A 17,677-nucleotide genomic window follows, 5' to 3' on the forward strand; every position below is an offset into this window, starting at 1 on the left:
TAGAGACACGTAGTTTAATGTAAATCTTTCACATAACACATTACACGTTTAAAAACAAGCTTTTAAAGTTTGGGGCGTATTCACCTTTTCGATTTGGATCGGCTTCAATACACCGTCCAAGGGTCTTTCCCGTCGCTATCTCGCACCAATAGTACGAGTATAACATTTTCTTTTGGATCAGCTTCAATACATTGTCCGAGGGTCTTTCCCTCTTCATTGTTATCTCGCACCTATAGTACGAGTATAACTTTTTGTTAGTCGGATATACAATCCGGCTTAAGACCTCTAATCTCTTTTGTAAAATCTTTACCTCGATTTTAATTTTTTTATGAACCTTTAGTTCAAACATCTTTTCTTTATTTTAAACCTTTAGTTTAAAATGTTATTTCTTTCTTTTCTTTTTCAAGTTAAAACTCTTTTTTTTAACTTATTTACTTTTCTTCTCTTTTATAAGATAAACCTCTAGTTTATCTTGTTTTGTTTTTCTTAAATACTACGTTTCTTCTACATTAAGAAACATATATTTTTGTTTTTCTTTTACTTATTATTTAAGAATAATAACCTCAAATAATTTTATCACTTGAACTATTTTCTATTTCCATTTTTTCTTTTCTTTTTATCGTATGTTTGAACCTATAGTTCAAATCATATATTCTTTATTCTCATATTCGGAGCTTTAGTCCGTCTTGTTTTTTTTCTAAAATCTATGTTTCCAAAACGTGTGTGTGTGTGTATATATATACACACACATTATTTAGTTTACATGAATCATATAAACAATATATATATATATTCTTTTACTCATTATTCAAAAATAATTCTATCTTTTTTTATTAATAAAGATTATTTCATTTACTTTTCTTTTTATTATCTAAGATCATTTAAATAATAATTTCGCTTTATCAATAATCAATGGTCATATTTATATCTTTCTCTTTATATCATTTCTTCGCTTTTCTTTTGTTTATTTTCGAGGTAATGACTATACCCTTGATTAGGATCTAAGCCTTTATTATTTTATTAATATTTTATTCGGGCATTATGCCTACCTTGTTTGGCTTATTATTTTCTCGACTCTCGGGCAGCACTTCGACGCTTGCACGTATATCGAGAATCTTGGTCAACACCTCCTTGGCACGCAAATCGAGGCACGCCAGTCTTCAAGTCTTGTCGGCATGCACTTCGAGGCGGGTCATCTCGGGTCGGCACGTACTTCGAGGCGGGTTGTCGGGTCGTCTCGGATCGGCACGTACTTCGAGGTGGTCGGCGGTAATTCGGTATCTTCGGTTTAATGACACGGATTACGAGGTAAATTGTCGGAGTTTTATGGTCACGAAAAACAAGGTGGTCGGTACGTTTATCGAGGTATTTTTAAAGAGATGTTAGAGAGAGAAAGTGTGTGTGAAAATGGTGAGAAGTGAATGGCCAAAGCATGCTATTTATAGACTTTTCCCGGGACCCATCGTGATACGCGATGGTGCCTTGATCATGCCATCGCGTATTGCGATGAAGGCAAGGTGAGTCATCACTAGGACCGCCACGTGGCGGACGCGATGCCACGTGGTGACCCGTGGCAACACATAATGCCACTAGGTGACATGTGTCACCTTATCATGGCTTTATGCCACGTGGTGACACGTGGCAGGACACGTGTCACCCTGTCAGACCTCGTCATCGCCATACGCGATGACGTTTGGTCTATGGCCTTCGCGTATCGCGATCAGGCCTGGTGACAGATTTTTCTTTTTTGTTTTTTAAGTTTAAAAACTTGTTATTTTTTGTCCTTCATCTTTTTGAACTTGGTATTTTTGACCCGTAATATTTGTGATGTTACACGCCCCCCCCCCCCCAACCGGCACACCAGATTTACGAAATATGCACCAGCCAAATGGGGTGGTGCCTAACTCAAATGATAAATGAGAACAATTAAATATAACACAAAATACGTTCAACCTCAATTCAAACCAGAACCCTAGAATTTGCAATTGCTTAATCCACTTTATGTTCATTTAATTAATCATAGAGGGTTATCGTTATATGGACCCAAACCAACATGATACATAGTTTGATTACCTTTAAAGACGACGAATTGATGATGAACGATGAGTAGGATCCCGACAGCTAAAATTAGAACCAAACGGATAACAGAGGTGATAAAAATGTAATTAATCAAAGGGTGTACAGAAGCGTACACCCTTTTTATTGTTTCTGTATCATGAATTACCAAAGTAATGAAGACGGTGGTGTATTTTGATCAATACAATCACGTTTTGATCTTATTACCAAATAAATTCGTCGGTGAAAGTTCGTTATAAACGTATATACAATTTGGTAAAATCAGTTTTGATTATAGTGCGAAAATTAATGATCAAGGAACAAACATGTATACGGGTTAATCAAAAACGGGCTTGGATCTTAAACGGGTTACAAGTTAAGGGGTATATGGTTTAAATATTATAATTATCCAGATTTGCAAAGAGGTCCTTTACTATAGAGGGATACATAAACGAATTAAAGTAATGTTGAGGGTATAAATCATATATAAATGAAAGTTATTTATATATATTAAATAAATATAATAAACAATTAATAATAAAATACTATTAGCTCGATAAATGCGATGTGTAAATTGATTAAATGATCTGAAATCGAAAACGGGTCGGGTATTTAAATGTTAATAAAGTAAATGAAAACCCGAGTTATTAGACACTCCCCAATTTTTCCCTCCCTATCTATCTGTGTTCGCAATCATTACCATTATCTCTGTTGGTGCAGGTGGATTTTGACACCTAGGTGGTGTGGTGTAAGGATGAGCTTTTTCGGTACCGGTACCGAATTTGGTACTGTCGGTACAAATTGGTACTAAATTTTTAGTTTTCGGTATTGATACGGTACCGGTATTTCCAGAATTTTGAACAAACTACCGGTACCGAACAAAACATTTCGGCATCGGTACCACATATTTCAAATTTTCAGGATCGGTATCGGTACCATCCCGAGCTCATCCCTAGTGTGATAGTAAAGAGGTCCAGAGGCATGTTATGTTGTGGTCGCGTGTAGGATGTATTATGGATGGGAAAATTCGGGATTGGTACCGGTACCGATTTGGTACCGTCAGGACCGAATCAGTACCAACGTTTTGAGTTTCGGTACCGGTACCGCTACCTGTACGGTACAGGACCGGTATTTTCTGAATTTTCCTGAAATTTTACCTTAGATACCAGTACCATCCCGGTCCCGTACCAGTACCAGTACCGAACCGAATATTTCGGTACTGGTACCGGTACCAAGAATCCGTGATTTTTGGGACCGGGACTGGTCGGTACCGGTACGGTCCCGATCTCATCCCTAGGATGTATACTATATTAGTAAATTGAGTGTTGAAATATTTTAACTAATAATATTTACACGTTTTTTAGGGTATAGCTACATTTTAAAGTTATAACATTAACATTCCTTATTTTTAAACCTAAAATTACACTAAATATCAGTAAATTTTCTCACAATGAGGTCCGGAGGCATTTTATGTTGTAGTCGCGTGTAGGATGTATACTATATAAGTAAATTGAGTGTTGAAATATTTTAACTAATAGTATTTACACGTTTTTAGGGTATAGCTACATTTTAAAGTTAGAACATTCACATTCCTTCACCTATTTCCAAACCTAAAATTACACTAAATATCAATAAATTCTCTCTCCATTACAAATAAATAATATTTTCTCATACAATTAGCATTATCTTTTCTCTCTTCTACACTCACAACCACCAAGTCCATCCAGTAACACCTCCCGCTTCGTTGAAGGCCTAGAGATGGTCACTAGATAAGTTAACCCTTCATATTTCCCTACGATGAGGGAAGCTTGTAAGTTGAAGGAAGCGGTGCTTCCGCGATATTTTTAATGAACTTTGATTTTTCCACGAAAGCCTTTGGCCGGTAAGGTTTGGTGAATTCTACGTCTGCGTCTTGACAATACTCAACAGGGCGCTTTGGTTGAAGTTTCGTCCAGCTGTTGTTCCCTAGGTGGTGGCTCTGAGTTGCTTTGTCACATTTCAATTTTTCTGTATTCGTATTTGTATTGTAAACATGACCCGATTTTGTTATTCGGGTTGTTCTCATTAATGAAAACACGCATTTATCGAGTATTTAATAGCATTTATTTCATTTCATATAATTGTTTCTTAAATCCTCAACCCGCCTTATGCTTCATCTATTCAAAAGTTCAAGGACCAAGTTTGTAAGTAAAATAATAATAATAATGAATCTCCGCACCGCGCATAGGACCAAGCCTTCACCCGCCATTCGGAGACACCTGCATGCCCATTTTTGTTTTTTGGTTCGTTTAATGTTGGTTTCGCTTATTTTAGCAACCCGATTTCGTATATCTTTTTCCAAGCATGATTGGAATATGCCTTGGCATACCAAAGCATATCCCTTGATTCCTTGGCATAAGGAACAAGAGATTGATTAACTTTGTCATAAATTGATGAACATGAAAGATGTTCATTTTGATATTTTAAACAAAAGAACTTAAATCAATTTCATTGATTAAGGCAATTTAATGTCTCAATTTCGTTTTGGCCAATTAGGGTTATTAAATATTTAAAATTGGGAATTTTCGATTACTACACTTTTTGATTAGAATAAACTTTTTCTCAAGAAGAGTTTTAGTTTCATTTTCATATTTTACATGTGACAAGACAAAACCCGAACCCTCACTCATAGTTCGGATTCTAACCCGTCTCAGCTCATTTAAATCTTGTTTTTATCATAACTTGAGAACCGCTTGGAGTTTTTACGTGATTATAGTTTCTAAATGCTCATTTTTAATTATACTATCATCTGTAAAAGTTTAACGTTTATTTTAAAGAGTTGGCTCAGCTTGCTTATTTCCGCATCCTCATCTTATTTAATTCACCTACCACTCTAAGGTGAGTAATCACACTTCCTTTTTTTTCTATTTTTATTTTGGAGACTTTATGCGTACACAAAACCCAAGTTCTATTTATTTGTTTATTCAAGTATATTATCAAACTCAATTCCATTTTTTGCCAAGTTGTGATTATTGCTAGATTGGTGTTAAATGTTACTTGATTATGTGTTTATAACTTTTTGGTTGGTTGGTATCTCATCCTCATCCTCATCCTCATCCTCGTCCTCATCCTCATAGTATGCATAACACCCACGCTTTAAGCGGAATACGCGTGAGTGCAACGTACAGATTACTCATAAGCTCGTACCACTAATATTAGTGACAAATAACATTACATCAAAATGAAACAATTATTAGTCATTTGAATAAAACCTTTGGTCGATCTAGTTTTCTTGTCCCTGCACTTCATCGTATCAAGTTGTAGCACGTTTAAAATAAAAACATTTATTAATAACACATGTTGGAGAGCTTTCATAAGTTTTGTGTATGTATGTGTGTGTGTGTAAAGTGTGATTCAAAAATTGTAATGTCCTATAAATTCAAACATAAAGTAAATGCAAACAAATAATGACAAGACGTCCTCCCGTTCATTAGGTTGAGGCCGTAGTAATTGGGGAAATGAGAACCACTAAGCATAACAACCGAAGTAGAAACATTAGGCGGCACGGGTACATCCCATCGGACCCTCCCACTTTGCGTTTGCGGTTGCGTCTCAACATAAAAACAGTAAACACGGTGCACATAATACACGTATACATCATAAATGAATGAATAATAACAACACAAACGATATAATGTGAATTGGTTTATAAATAAATGCATAATCAACGAAATAAATTATGAGATGTGCTACACCCCAAAAATATTGTAAAGCGTTAAAAGGGGTTATGAAAAACTCACATGTTGGAGTAAGTGAAAAAACAAACTATGTGTTTAAGTTAGCTTAAATGGACGAGTTCAGTTGTGTCCCTAGAAAATATTTCTATGTTCGAAATAGAATTTAAGAAAAAGAAATGAAACTTTAGACATAGACGAACTTGGTTCACGATTTAGTGTTTTCTTGAGTTGACTCAACTTGCTTATTTCTGCATCCTTATCTTATTTAACTCTCCTACCACTCTAATGTAAGTAATCAAACTTTCCTTTTTCTATTTTTGTTCCGGGGACTTTATGCATACACATAACCAAAGTTTTATTTATTTATTCAAGTAAGTTATCAAACTCAATTCCATTATTTGCAAAGTTGTGATTATTACTTGATTTGTGTTAAATGCTACTTGATTATGTGTTCACAACTTTATGGTTGGTTGGCATCTCATCCTCATAGTATGATCATACGCCGTCGGAGTAACTCGATATCTATGTGGTTCGGGTGAAAAGACAACTTTTATTTAATACTATGCTATTTTAAGTAATGCACGATATTGCAAAGGAATTGTCATTTTATTGTTATTATTATATATCTTAAACTTTTGATTACTTGCTCAACTTATTGTTGACAAAATATATGTAGTTTACGTTTATCGCAGGTAGCAACATGGTAGATTGAAGATGCAAGACATTAGTTATACCTTAAGTTTAATGAAAAAAGACCAATGTGTTTGCTAGTTTGAGTTTGATGTAATGTTTGGCTCATTTTGGATTTGATTTTCTGTGAACAATTGTGTACTTTGATACGAAATAAATTAGTTAGTTACTGTCACTAATTTTATTTAGTGTCTTTTATGCTAAGATACAAATATTTTCGTGCCCGGCATGTTCTGCCATTAGGTAGGGGTGTCACATGCTTCGTCACTTCTAGCCTCATCGATGCTTTCATCGTAGTTCTTATCGTATGTATGATTGCTTGTCTGCGAGTGACATGGCGCTGACTATAAGCATGGATACAACTTGCACCACGTCCCGAACTATAGTTAATGCCATGACCACTTCAGGTAACCGACTTTATGCTTCCGTGGGCTCTTAACCTTTGACCGTCACGGGTCTTCGGATTTGCCTGCGGGTCTGGTGATCGTTTATCCTTAGAGAGCCTTCTTTCTGCTCTGAAATCATCATGCACAAGGTTCCTTAGTGTAATTTGTTGTTCACGTGCCTTTTGTTCTTCCTGCAACAAGCGTTCGGCCTCTTTGTTGCATCTTTCCTGCTCACGCCTAAGCCACTCCACGGGATCTACACTGGGTCTCGCGGATTTTATTGGTTTTTGTTGCGGGGCGCGCAAGCATTTCTAAAGTTGAATGATGGATCTTGTTGATGTGGATGCGGATGCTCAATGGATGTGTAATTCTCATCATCATGCTAGTTCCGCTCTTTCTTCCTTCAATCATCGTCGTATATGTTGGGAGCACCGGTGGCGGGTCTCGTTCTTGCTGAAGACGGAGGCATGAACGTGGGAGGCTAATTGGAACTCATTTCAATCAGAAAACAAAGGAATTTGCTTGTTCTAGCCGATTTGGATAACGCCAATGAAGAAACACTAGTTCAACCTAGATAGGTCAAGCTTATATTTCGATAAGGGTTATGGTTAGATATGGTCTCCTCGAATCCAAATATTCCATGTCTACAAAACAGACTCATGTGAGCTTGTTACGAGAAGGTTAAAAAAGGGGTCGTAACCACTCTCCGGCGTGCCAGTCGATATAAGTATTGAGAGAATAGTAGTGAGAGTGTGGATTTTTAAACCGTTGGTCCAAGTGTGGTAGTTATAGTTGGAGAGGTAGAGAAGGATTGACCAATCTGTCACTATCATTGGAATATTATGTTCTTGTTTGGGGAGGGGGGGTTACGTATAAGGTTTCTGATTGGATTTGACAACTGGTTGAGAGAGGAGTCGTTAGTACGAGGTACATCGCTGGAGCTTTGTGATTGTTCCATCGTGTTTGTCTTTTGTCCTTTAAGGAATCTTGGACTATAATTGGACAAACCACTTTTTGTTATGTATAGCTTGTCTTCTAGGATGGGGGGGGGGGGGGGTCTTTTGCCCGTGGGGGATACCCGTGGGCTTCTTGTAAGTTGATAAGGATTGATTCGCGGGTAGTCAGGGTTGACCCACGAGCAATACCATGAACCGTATTATGGTATATTAGAGTTTGGAAATAGGTTTAATACCATATCTCTTCATTAGTCTATATAATGAGTACATATTTGGTACATATTTAATACCATATTATGGTATATTAGAGTTTGGAAAGAGTTTAATACCATATATCTTCATTAGTCTACATAATGAGTACATATTTGGTAGATGATCTGGTATGTGCTGTGAGAATCCATTTGAGCTGATGGATATAGCGTTGTGCATGAGTCGGTTTTGGAATCGATCAAACCGAACAAAAAAAATAAAATTTCGGTTTTAGAAATTTGTAAAGTATTCGGTTTTGGCTATTTTTGTTGGGTTCGTTTCGGATGCCTTTTTTTATGTTACATTATCATTTATTATATTTTCTTATTAAATAAATAATAAAATCCATAAATTTGGTTCGGTTCAATTTTCTTGCTTTTACTATCATGCAAAATCGAGTCCGAATCAAGAGTTCGGTTAAACAAAAAGCCTAGTTGTTAGTTTTTGTTTGGGTTTAGTTACAAAATGTGTTTTCTTTTTCATGCACACAACTCACCCTTAATTAGATATGAGGTTGCTTCAGGCTAGCAGATCTGATAATTAGAGAATGTCATCGCGTGATAGTGACTGCTACCAACGTAACAAATGTAACAGACCTGTAATATGTTTGGGGTAGGGGGTTAGAGAGATTAGTAATCTTTAGTTGTTACAACTCATCAGTTGATATGATTAGTTGCAGTAACCCTTAGTGCTTGGTAACAACTAATCACGATTTATCATTTATTGTTAACCAGGGGCGGTGGCCACCCCCCCCCCCCACCGTTTTTCCACTTAGTAGTGTATATTTTTCCGATATTCGGCCGAAACTTTTTATAGGTATTGAGCCCCCCCCCCCCCCCCAAATACTTTTTCCAAAGAATAATACCGGTTTGTGGTTCCACTGATTTTTGTTATATAAGAACCCAACGTTTGGTTTTTATTTTATATAAAATCTGCTTGTTATTATAATTTGCTTTTTTTAAAGAATTCTCAAACTTTAAGAACTTGTATTGTAACTAAACTAAACTTGTTAAAAACAATCTGATACATGATAATAATACCGATCGACGTCTCCATCTTCATCTTTAAACTATCGCCTGGAACCTCCACCCTTTGCAAGTCATCACTCATAAGCGCCAGTGCGCCACCACCTTCCGCCGTGCCTCCTCTTCTCGCCGCCAAAAGCAGACCCGTCGGCCGTCAGTTCTGTACTTCTGTTCGTCACCCGACCATCTAAACTGGTAATACTTTATTTGGGTTATAATTAGGGTATATTTTGTTTGAACTTAGGGTTGATTGGGTTAAAATTAGGGTCGGAAATAGTATTGTAATTTAACCAAATCGTATTGTTGCTCTTTTGTTAGGACTTAGGAGCTATATCATGAAAAAGACGAAAACTCTTCGGTCTTTTTTCAAAAAAAATGGATGATTGACAAGAGAGTAAACGCCACAAAGCTTCAACAAGTGAGCCGAACCTGCCGGACCAGCCAGTTAATTCTGAAGTTCCACAAGCAGAGCCAAATACTAATGAAGCGGTTCAAAACCAAGAAAATCAACAAGAAAATAATGGAAATTCACAACCAATGAATGATGAAGTGGATCTTAATAATTTAGAAAGAGATCCGGCTAAACGAAAACCAATGTGGCAGCATTCGGTTAATGTAAGGGAACAAGTTAGATGGGCTTATCTTTCTTTAGGATCTTACCAAGTACATCTTACAGAGTATAAAGATAAAGGTTCAAAGAAACATACTCGTAGGTTCCAATATGCTTGGTTCAAAATTTGGCCAAATTGGTTAGAGTATTCTCCAACAACACATTCGGCTTATTGTTTTTGTGCAATCTATTTAGCGATAAACCAAGCGTGAGTCACAGTTACAATTCGTTTACAGTTGAAGGATTTGATAATTGGAAAAAAGTTAACGAGAAAGATTGTGCTTTTTTCAAGCATCTTAAAACTTCACAATATAAAAATGCTTATTGAACCAAACAACACACATTGGTGTTGGCATATTGAAGCTATGTGAGGAGGAAATAAGGAAGAACCGTTTATGTTTAAAAACTACAATTGATGTAGTTCGTTGTTTTACATTTCAAGATTGTGCTTTACGAGGACATGATGAATCTTGTAAGTCTAAAAATCGAGGTAATGTACTTGAATTGCTAAAACTTTTAGTGCGCGTTCGTTTCACGGAATTTTTTTAAAGGAATTGGAATTTGAATTGGAATTGGAATAGAATGGAACGTTTGGAAATCCCTATCATGTGTTTGGTTGGTTAATATGTTATTGGAATTGTAATCTTCTCCATTCTATTCATCTCTTTTCAATCTATTAACATTTAAATAATAAAGTAACAAAAAAATGATAATTTAAAAAAATCTAAAATTATAAATATCAGAAAATTAACTAAAAAATCATAAATATATTTAAAAATCAAACAAAAAAATAATTAAAAAACTAAAATATATATTAAATATATATAAAAAAAGTTAAAAAAATTAAAACTAGTATAAAAAATCTAGAACTACTAAAATAATTTAAGAAAATAATAAAAACATATATATATATATATATATATATATATATATGTGTGTGTGTGTGTGTGTGTGTTTGTGTGTGTGTGTGTGTGTTTATGCTTGTCACACAATAACACGTCATAACACCACCATAAACAAACATTTGATACAATTAAGTTCAAAAACCCATATCACCCATCTTCATCATACATGTCTAGACCAATAATAAATTTAGCATATTGTTGCATCTACTAATTAGAAGTCAGGTACACCGGTTCGGGTCCGGAACCGGTTTTTTTGTGCACGTCTAATTAGAACATATCATACTAAAACCAATGTTCAAACATACGATTAGAAAGTTTTCAAAATGCGAATAAAAGTCGTTCCAACATATGACGACAAGTTCCATATTCCTATTTGCTTTTAATCCTCCAATTGTTTTAAGCATGTCACACAATTTGATAAAACATGCCGATTCATCCTAATTTGAGATATAGACATGATGTCACTCTCATAAACATACATATACAATATTGAATATCGATCTAGTTTTGCTGAAGAGTGTCGAATTTGTGGTTTATCTATTTTGTATTTGACTACCAACATGTAAAGTGAAAGCATAAGCAAAGAAACAGTTGTAATAAGTTGGTTCCACCATGCCAAAATCATTGTTGTGTTCCTTTGGTTACGTTTGCGAGTTTGTAAACTAAGTCAAGCCATTTCCTATCTACACGTTACCAACACACATCGAGTTAAAATTTGTTGAAACAACTATGAAACAACTATATTATGATAATTTATATCTAACAAATTATATCAAAGTATTTCATCAAACAGTTGGTGTGCAATGGATATTTGTTAAAAATAGTTTAAAATTTAAAAACTTTTGATAACCCTTTGAAAAGTATCCAAGATTAAACAAGAACTTAAACAAAAACAGAAATTAAAGTATAATAATAATGATAATAATAATAATAATAACAATAATGTTAATAATAATAATATCCAGCTTTCAAGCCCTCAATCGCACCATCACCATCACCAAACAAATAATAATAATAATAATAATAATAATAATAATAATAATAATAATAATAGCAACAGCAATGAAACAACTACGAACACAAACAAGTAATAAAAATATGTATTAATAATGCATATTAATACAAAAGCCTAACTTGTAGTGGAGGAGAAAGATGATGGAGAAGAACGACGGTGGAGGTATACGAGCAAGACGGTGGTTCACGGTGGAGGAGAACGATGATGGTTCACGGTGGTAGAGAACGGCGGTGGAGCATGGCAGTGGAGAGAGGCTGTGGAGCAGAGTTGGTGAAGATGATAATATGAAAGAGGGCTATGTGTTAGGGTTTATAAAAATTCCTTAACATTCCTTATAGTTTTGGTGGGATTTTAAATGTAAGGCCCCGATCCCGGTGCCTCGCATTTGGACGTCGGATTTACTCATAAACACAGTTCTTACAAATCAGAGTTAATTAAAAACTTTACGCGAAATATAAACCTTTTATTAAATATCACATATTACTATACGAACATGTCTTAACAACATTTTTGCCTTTCAAAATAAACATCAATAATGTAAAAACATCTTGAGTCGTCGGATGCCAGTCTCTTATTCGTCTGCCATGTGCCCCGCTCAAGCTAGCTGCCTCATTCTACTCACCTGCGTGCATACTAAAAGTCAGCCTAACTGAGTGAGTTCTAGTTAATCAAGCAACTTATATACAACCATTACATGCAATTATATACGTGTCCGAAGACACCTAGTCCACTATCTATACTACTTACCTTACGCCTTAACCACTTACCTGTCACTTACGTCATAGCCACTTGTTTACGGGAGTACGTAGAGGCTTACCCTCCCACGTACTCTCGTTATGCCACTTAATAACGAAGACACGTATAGGCTTACCCTACCACGCACTCACGTTATGCCACTTAATAACGAATGCACATATAGGCTTACCCTACCACGCACTCACGTTATGCCACTTTAATAACGAAGACACGTATAGGCTTACCCTACCACGCACTCACGTTATGCCACTTTAATAACGAAGGCACGTATAGGCTTACCCTACCACGTACTATCGTCATGCCACTAACACCCTTAATAGACCCCTTACCACTACTATCACACTTTCATCTACGTATCTACAACACACTTCCTATCAGTTTAACATTTACGTAATAAACAAGTCACACCATAACATTCACACACTTATAATCACTTAGAGATCATTTCCTTTGCCGACACGTGCAATATCCGAAGATCGTTCACGTACCGACAAGATTTCTTTCATAACGTTCATACATCATCCTTACATTACATATAATATTCATATCTTTATTTATAACCTGACAGTACGTGCAATATCCGAAGATTGTTCACGTACCGACAAGCAATCATTCGTATCTATCACATATATCATACATGGCATGCATTTACCATTTAAGGTAAGTGTATTAACTATCATATCGAGTATGCACACAACCCCGAAAACATAACAAGGAAGGGGCTAGAAACTCACCTGGATCCTTTTTGCATTCTGTATTAACTGTATTCCCCTTCATTAATGGAGCCCGGCTAACTGTTAACATATATATGTGTTAATTTATCATATTGCTGACTAACATAGTTAACCAAGTTATTGAATTAAGTTAGATAAGTTAACGAAGTTAACTAAGCTTTCTCGATAAGCTAGTTCATTACTTAAGTCTTAATGATCTAGCGGGGTCTCCTTATTTAACGAAGATTGTTAAATTAACTTAACCGAGCTAACGGGGTTAACCACATTAAGTAGATAACGAATCATGTTAATCAGATCCATCCGACTTTCTATCCAAGTTAACTAGATTTAACGAGATGATTATTAAACCTTTATTATTTATTTATATTTTGTTTTATAAATTTTTAACGGGTTTAACTATGTCTTTTTAATTTACAAAACTATAGCGGGTTTAGGGTATTCGGTGTTCGGGTCTTGGGTTCGGATCCAACCGTTCACTAATGGGCTGCTCCTAATTGCTTTATTGGGCTCATTTGGGTTTATAATTGGGCTTGGGCTAGTATTTGGGTTTGTAATTGGGCTTGGCTAGGAGCTTTGGGCCGATGTTTAATGAACAAAAATCCCTCCTTTATCCATCAGGTCTCCTTCTTCATCTTCTGTCTATTCTTTTGTTCCTACCACAGCCGCTCCAAGGAAACGAGTTTCTGATTGTGTGCGAGTCATATGTGTATATGTAAACGAGTCACGTAAACAGATCCAAGGTATAATCGGGTTCTGTTGTAATCGATCTTGCTTGTAAGCGATATAAGGAGATCAGGCTCACTGTAATTGATTTGGTACTGGTTCTATGGTGTAATCGGCTTGATTGTATGCGAGTTTAATTGTAATCGATGTCCATAAGAGATCGATTACAAGGTAATCGACTTGGATTGTGTTCGGATGTTATTTGTAATCGAGGCTAGGGTAGTTGAACACGTTGTAATCCACTGGTAGAACTCAACGATTGTAATTGATCCCCTTTGTAATCGGATCCTTGATAGCTGCTCCAAGGATAATCGGGTTTATTGTAATCGATTAGGACCTATGCCCGGACGCGATGTAATCGACCAATCTGTTGGGTTTTAGTGTGGCTGTATGCGAGTGTGTATATGTATAAGTATTGTATGCGAGTTTGGGTGTAATATGTATAGGTGTTGTAAACGATTGCAGGGTATTAATTAGCTTCTAATGTAATCGAGTTGGATGGTGATCGAAGGTGATTTGCTTTGCTGTAAGGAAGCCGATGTCCTGATTGTTCTCCACTGTATTATTATTATTATTATTTATTTATTTATTTATTTATTTAATATATGAACCTTTAACATGAAGCCATTTTTCCCCTTAAGCGCTCTCGTGACCATTTCCAGGTAAGACTTGACTCGGGAAATCATAAAGTTCGGATCTTTTAAGCTTAAAATGTTCAAGACTAGCCTTGATAGCTGCTCCAAGGATAATCGGGTTTATTGTAATCGATTAGGACCTATGCCCGGACGCGATGTAATCGACCAATCTGTTGGGTTTTAGTGTGGCTGTATGCGAGTGTGTATATGTATAAGTATTGTATGCGAGTTTGGGTGTAATATGTATAGGTGTTGTAAACGATTGCAGGGTATTAATTAGCTTCTAATGTAATCGAGTTGGATGGTGATCGAAGGTGATTTGCTTTGCTGTAAGGAAGCCGATGTCCTGATCGTTCTCCACTGTATTATTATTATTATTTATTTATTTATTTATTTATTTAATATATGAACCTTTAACATGAAGCCATTTTTCCCCTTAAGCGCTCTCGTGACCATTTCCAGGTAAGACTTGACTCGGGAAATCATAAAGTTCGGATCTTTTAAGCTTAAAATGTTCAAGACTAGATATAGGGTTCATTTTAAACGAGCCGTTCATAGTACAAGTTCGTTAAGTTCCATTTTAACATCAAGTTTTCAACTTTAATGTTCGTTTAGACCCGATCTACTATTGTTTCAAGTTTCAAAGCTAAACTTTAATGAAAACGTAATCTTTAAGGATCAAGAACATACCTTTTCGTGTTCGTTTGTTGTCGTTTGGCTTAGTTATGGACTTTAATCTTGGATCTATCTTGTATATGGACTATCTAGTAATATTTAGCGTTCGATCTTGCTTCTTCTTTCTTTCTTTCTCTTAGCCGTTTATTGTAAGGTGTATGTGTGTGTTCTTAAGTGTGTGTAGAGATTGTGGAAGATGGAAATGAGGATAAGGGTTTTAGGATGGTTTTAAGAGGTATTTATATCCCTTTAGGCCCATGGACCTAAAGCCCATTCCACCATCTTGATCCATTCTAATTACTTAAGTCCGTAATTCTTTCCATATTTAATATTAATTAACTATTAACACTCGTTTATAATTTCATGGACTTTCTTTTATCTATTATTTTATTAATTTATTATTTCTCTATTTATCCGAGTAACTATTATGCCATAAATTATATATTTAAATATTATTCTTTGAGACTTCGGGATGTTACAATAAAATCCCATGAAAATAGGAATTGATGGGATTCTGATTCCATTCCAGTTTCATTTAATAGTGAAACGAACACAGGAATCTATGGGATTTAAAATCTCATTCCGCAAAATTCCATTGAATTCCGTGAAATGAATGCGCCTTTAGCTTCTTGTAATGATGAAGTGGCAAAGGTTATATTAGAAAATGCTCCTTACAATTCAATGTATACTTCAAGTGAGATTCAAAGAGAAATTCTTAGTATCATTGCAAATAAAGTTCGAAAGCATATTCGTAATGAAGTGGGTGATTCGGGCTTTTGTGTCATGGTTGATGAGGCAAGAGACGAGTCAAGAAAAGAGCAAATGGCCATCGTTTTGAGATTTGTGGATGCAAAAGGGATGATACAAGAAAGGTTCTTGGATTTCGTTCATGTTCACGATACTTTATCAACAACCTTAAAAACAAGTTTGTGGAGACAACTTTTGCATTATGAGTTTGATGTTAATAAAATCCGTGGTCAAGGTTATGATGGTGCTAGCAATATGAGAGGAGAATGAAACGGATTACAGGCACTTGTTCATAAGGATTGTCGTTATGCATATTATGTTCACTGCTTTGCTCACAGGTTACTTGTTTATTTTTGTCTTTTTTCCTTCGGTTTGACTTAAATACTCTTATGCTTATTACGTTTTTGTGCTTTGCTTATAGGTTACAAATTGCCTTGGTTTATGCTTCAAGAGAAGTTATTCCAGTACACAACTTATTTAATAAAATGGTTTTTATAATTAACGTGGTTTGTGCTTCTAGTAAGCGTCATGATGAGTTATAAATTACCAAGGAAGATGAGGTTAACAGATTATTGGAATTCGGTGAAATCAAATCGGGATCATGACTAAATCAAGTGATATTGAAAAGAGCTGGTGATACACATTGGGGTTCCCATTATAACTCCATTTGTAGTTTTCTTAACATGTATTATGTCACTCGTGTTGTTCTCGAAGGAATAATTCAAGACTTATCTCATACTACTTTTGCTCAACGTGGAGATGCTGATGCAGCATACGAGTACATGCAATCATTTGAGTTTGTGTTTATTCTTCACTTGATGAAGGAAGTATTGGGAAGAACTGATACACTTTCTCAAGCATTACAAAATAAAAACCAAGATATTCATAATGCCGTGGAGTTAGTTTCATCAACAAAGGTTAGTCTATATGATTATAGAACACTGGATAGGTTTCATTTCTTGAAAAAGTTACTTGTTTTTGCAACAAGCATACAATAGAAATGCCGGATATGAGCGCTCCATACACTTCTACTCGGTACCGGCCTCGTAAAAAAGATCTCCATGTTACATTTGAACATTATTACCGAGTGGATGCCTTTACATCCACATTAGACATACAATTGCAAGAGTTGGATAGTAGATTCAATGACCACACGATGGAGTTTTTATCTCTTAGTTCTAGTTTGGCTTCAAAACAGATAAATGTTTATGAGATTTGTCTACATGTTGAGAAGTATTATCCTGAAGATTTTACAGAGCCGGAGAGGACTCATTTACGAGATTAGTTGGTGGTTTTTAATGTTGAAATGACAAACAATACCAAGCTAAGCGATGTATCATGTATTTCGGATCTATGCAAGATTCTTGTGGACACTCAGAAATGTGAGACATACTATTTGGTTGACAGGTTGATTCGGTTAATCTTGACACTTCCGGTTTTGTCACACCCCAACTTAGGGTCTAGGAGCGTGACCAATAGTTGTACCAGTTTTATAAATATATTAGTTTAAAGTTGTAAAGCGGAAGTTTTAATTAAAATATTAATATCTTTCAAAAGTCAGGAATTAAATACCCGATGGTTGGTACAAAAGTGTTTGAAACATAAAAACCATAATTTACATTATTTTAATAATAAAAACTTTATCTAAGCCATCAGATCGTCTAATGGCTATTCTTCATCTCTAAACACCTAATCTTGATTACCTGAAAAAAAAAACAGTTATAAAATATGTTGATACAAAATATTTTGATACTTAGTTATACCCTCAAGAGTTATACCCTCAAGATATCGTAGGCCTCG

The 17,677-nt window shown here is 35.5% G+C and overlaps 1 protein-coding gene across 1 annotated transcript; it reads left to right on the forward strand.

Annotated features, from left to right (window-relative positions):
* The first annotated feature begins 16,560 nt into the window (after nucleotides 1–16,560).
* On the forward strand, nucleotides 16,561–17,162 carry LOC143593626 (uncharacterized). Its single transcript, XM_077073200.1, has 2 exons — nucleotides 16,561–16,794; nucleotides 16,866–17,162. Exons 1-2 carry the CDS (start codon nucleotides 16,561–16,563, stop codon nucleotides 17,160–17,162), a joined length of 531 nt encoding a protein of 176 aa, XP_076929315.1.
* The last annotated feature ends 515 nt before the right edge of the window (nucleotides 17,163–17,677 follow it).

The sequence above is a fragment of the Bidens hawaiensis genome, unplaced genomic scaffold (genome assembly GCF_021521415.1).
Source record: "Bidens hawaiensis isolate Kalapana, Puna unplaced genomic scaffold, B.hawaiensis_p1.1 tig00042404_1, whole genome shotgun sequence".
Taxonomy (NCBI): domain Eukaryota; kingdom Viridiplantae; phylum Streptophyta; class Magnoliopsida; order Asterales; family Asteraceae; genus Bidens; species Bidens hawaiensis.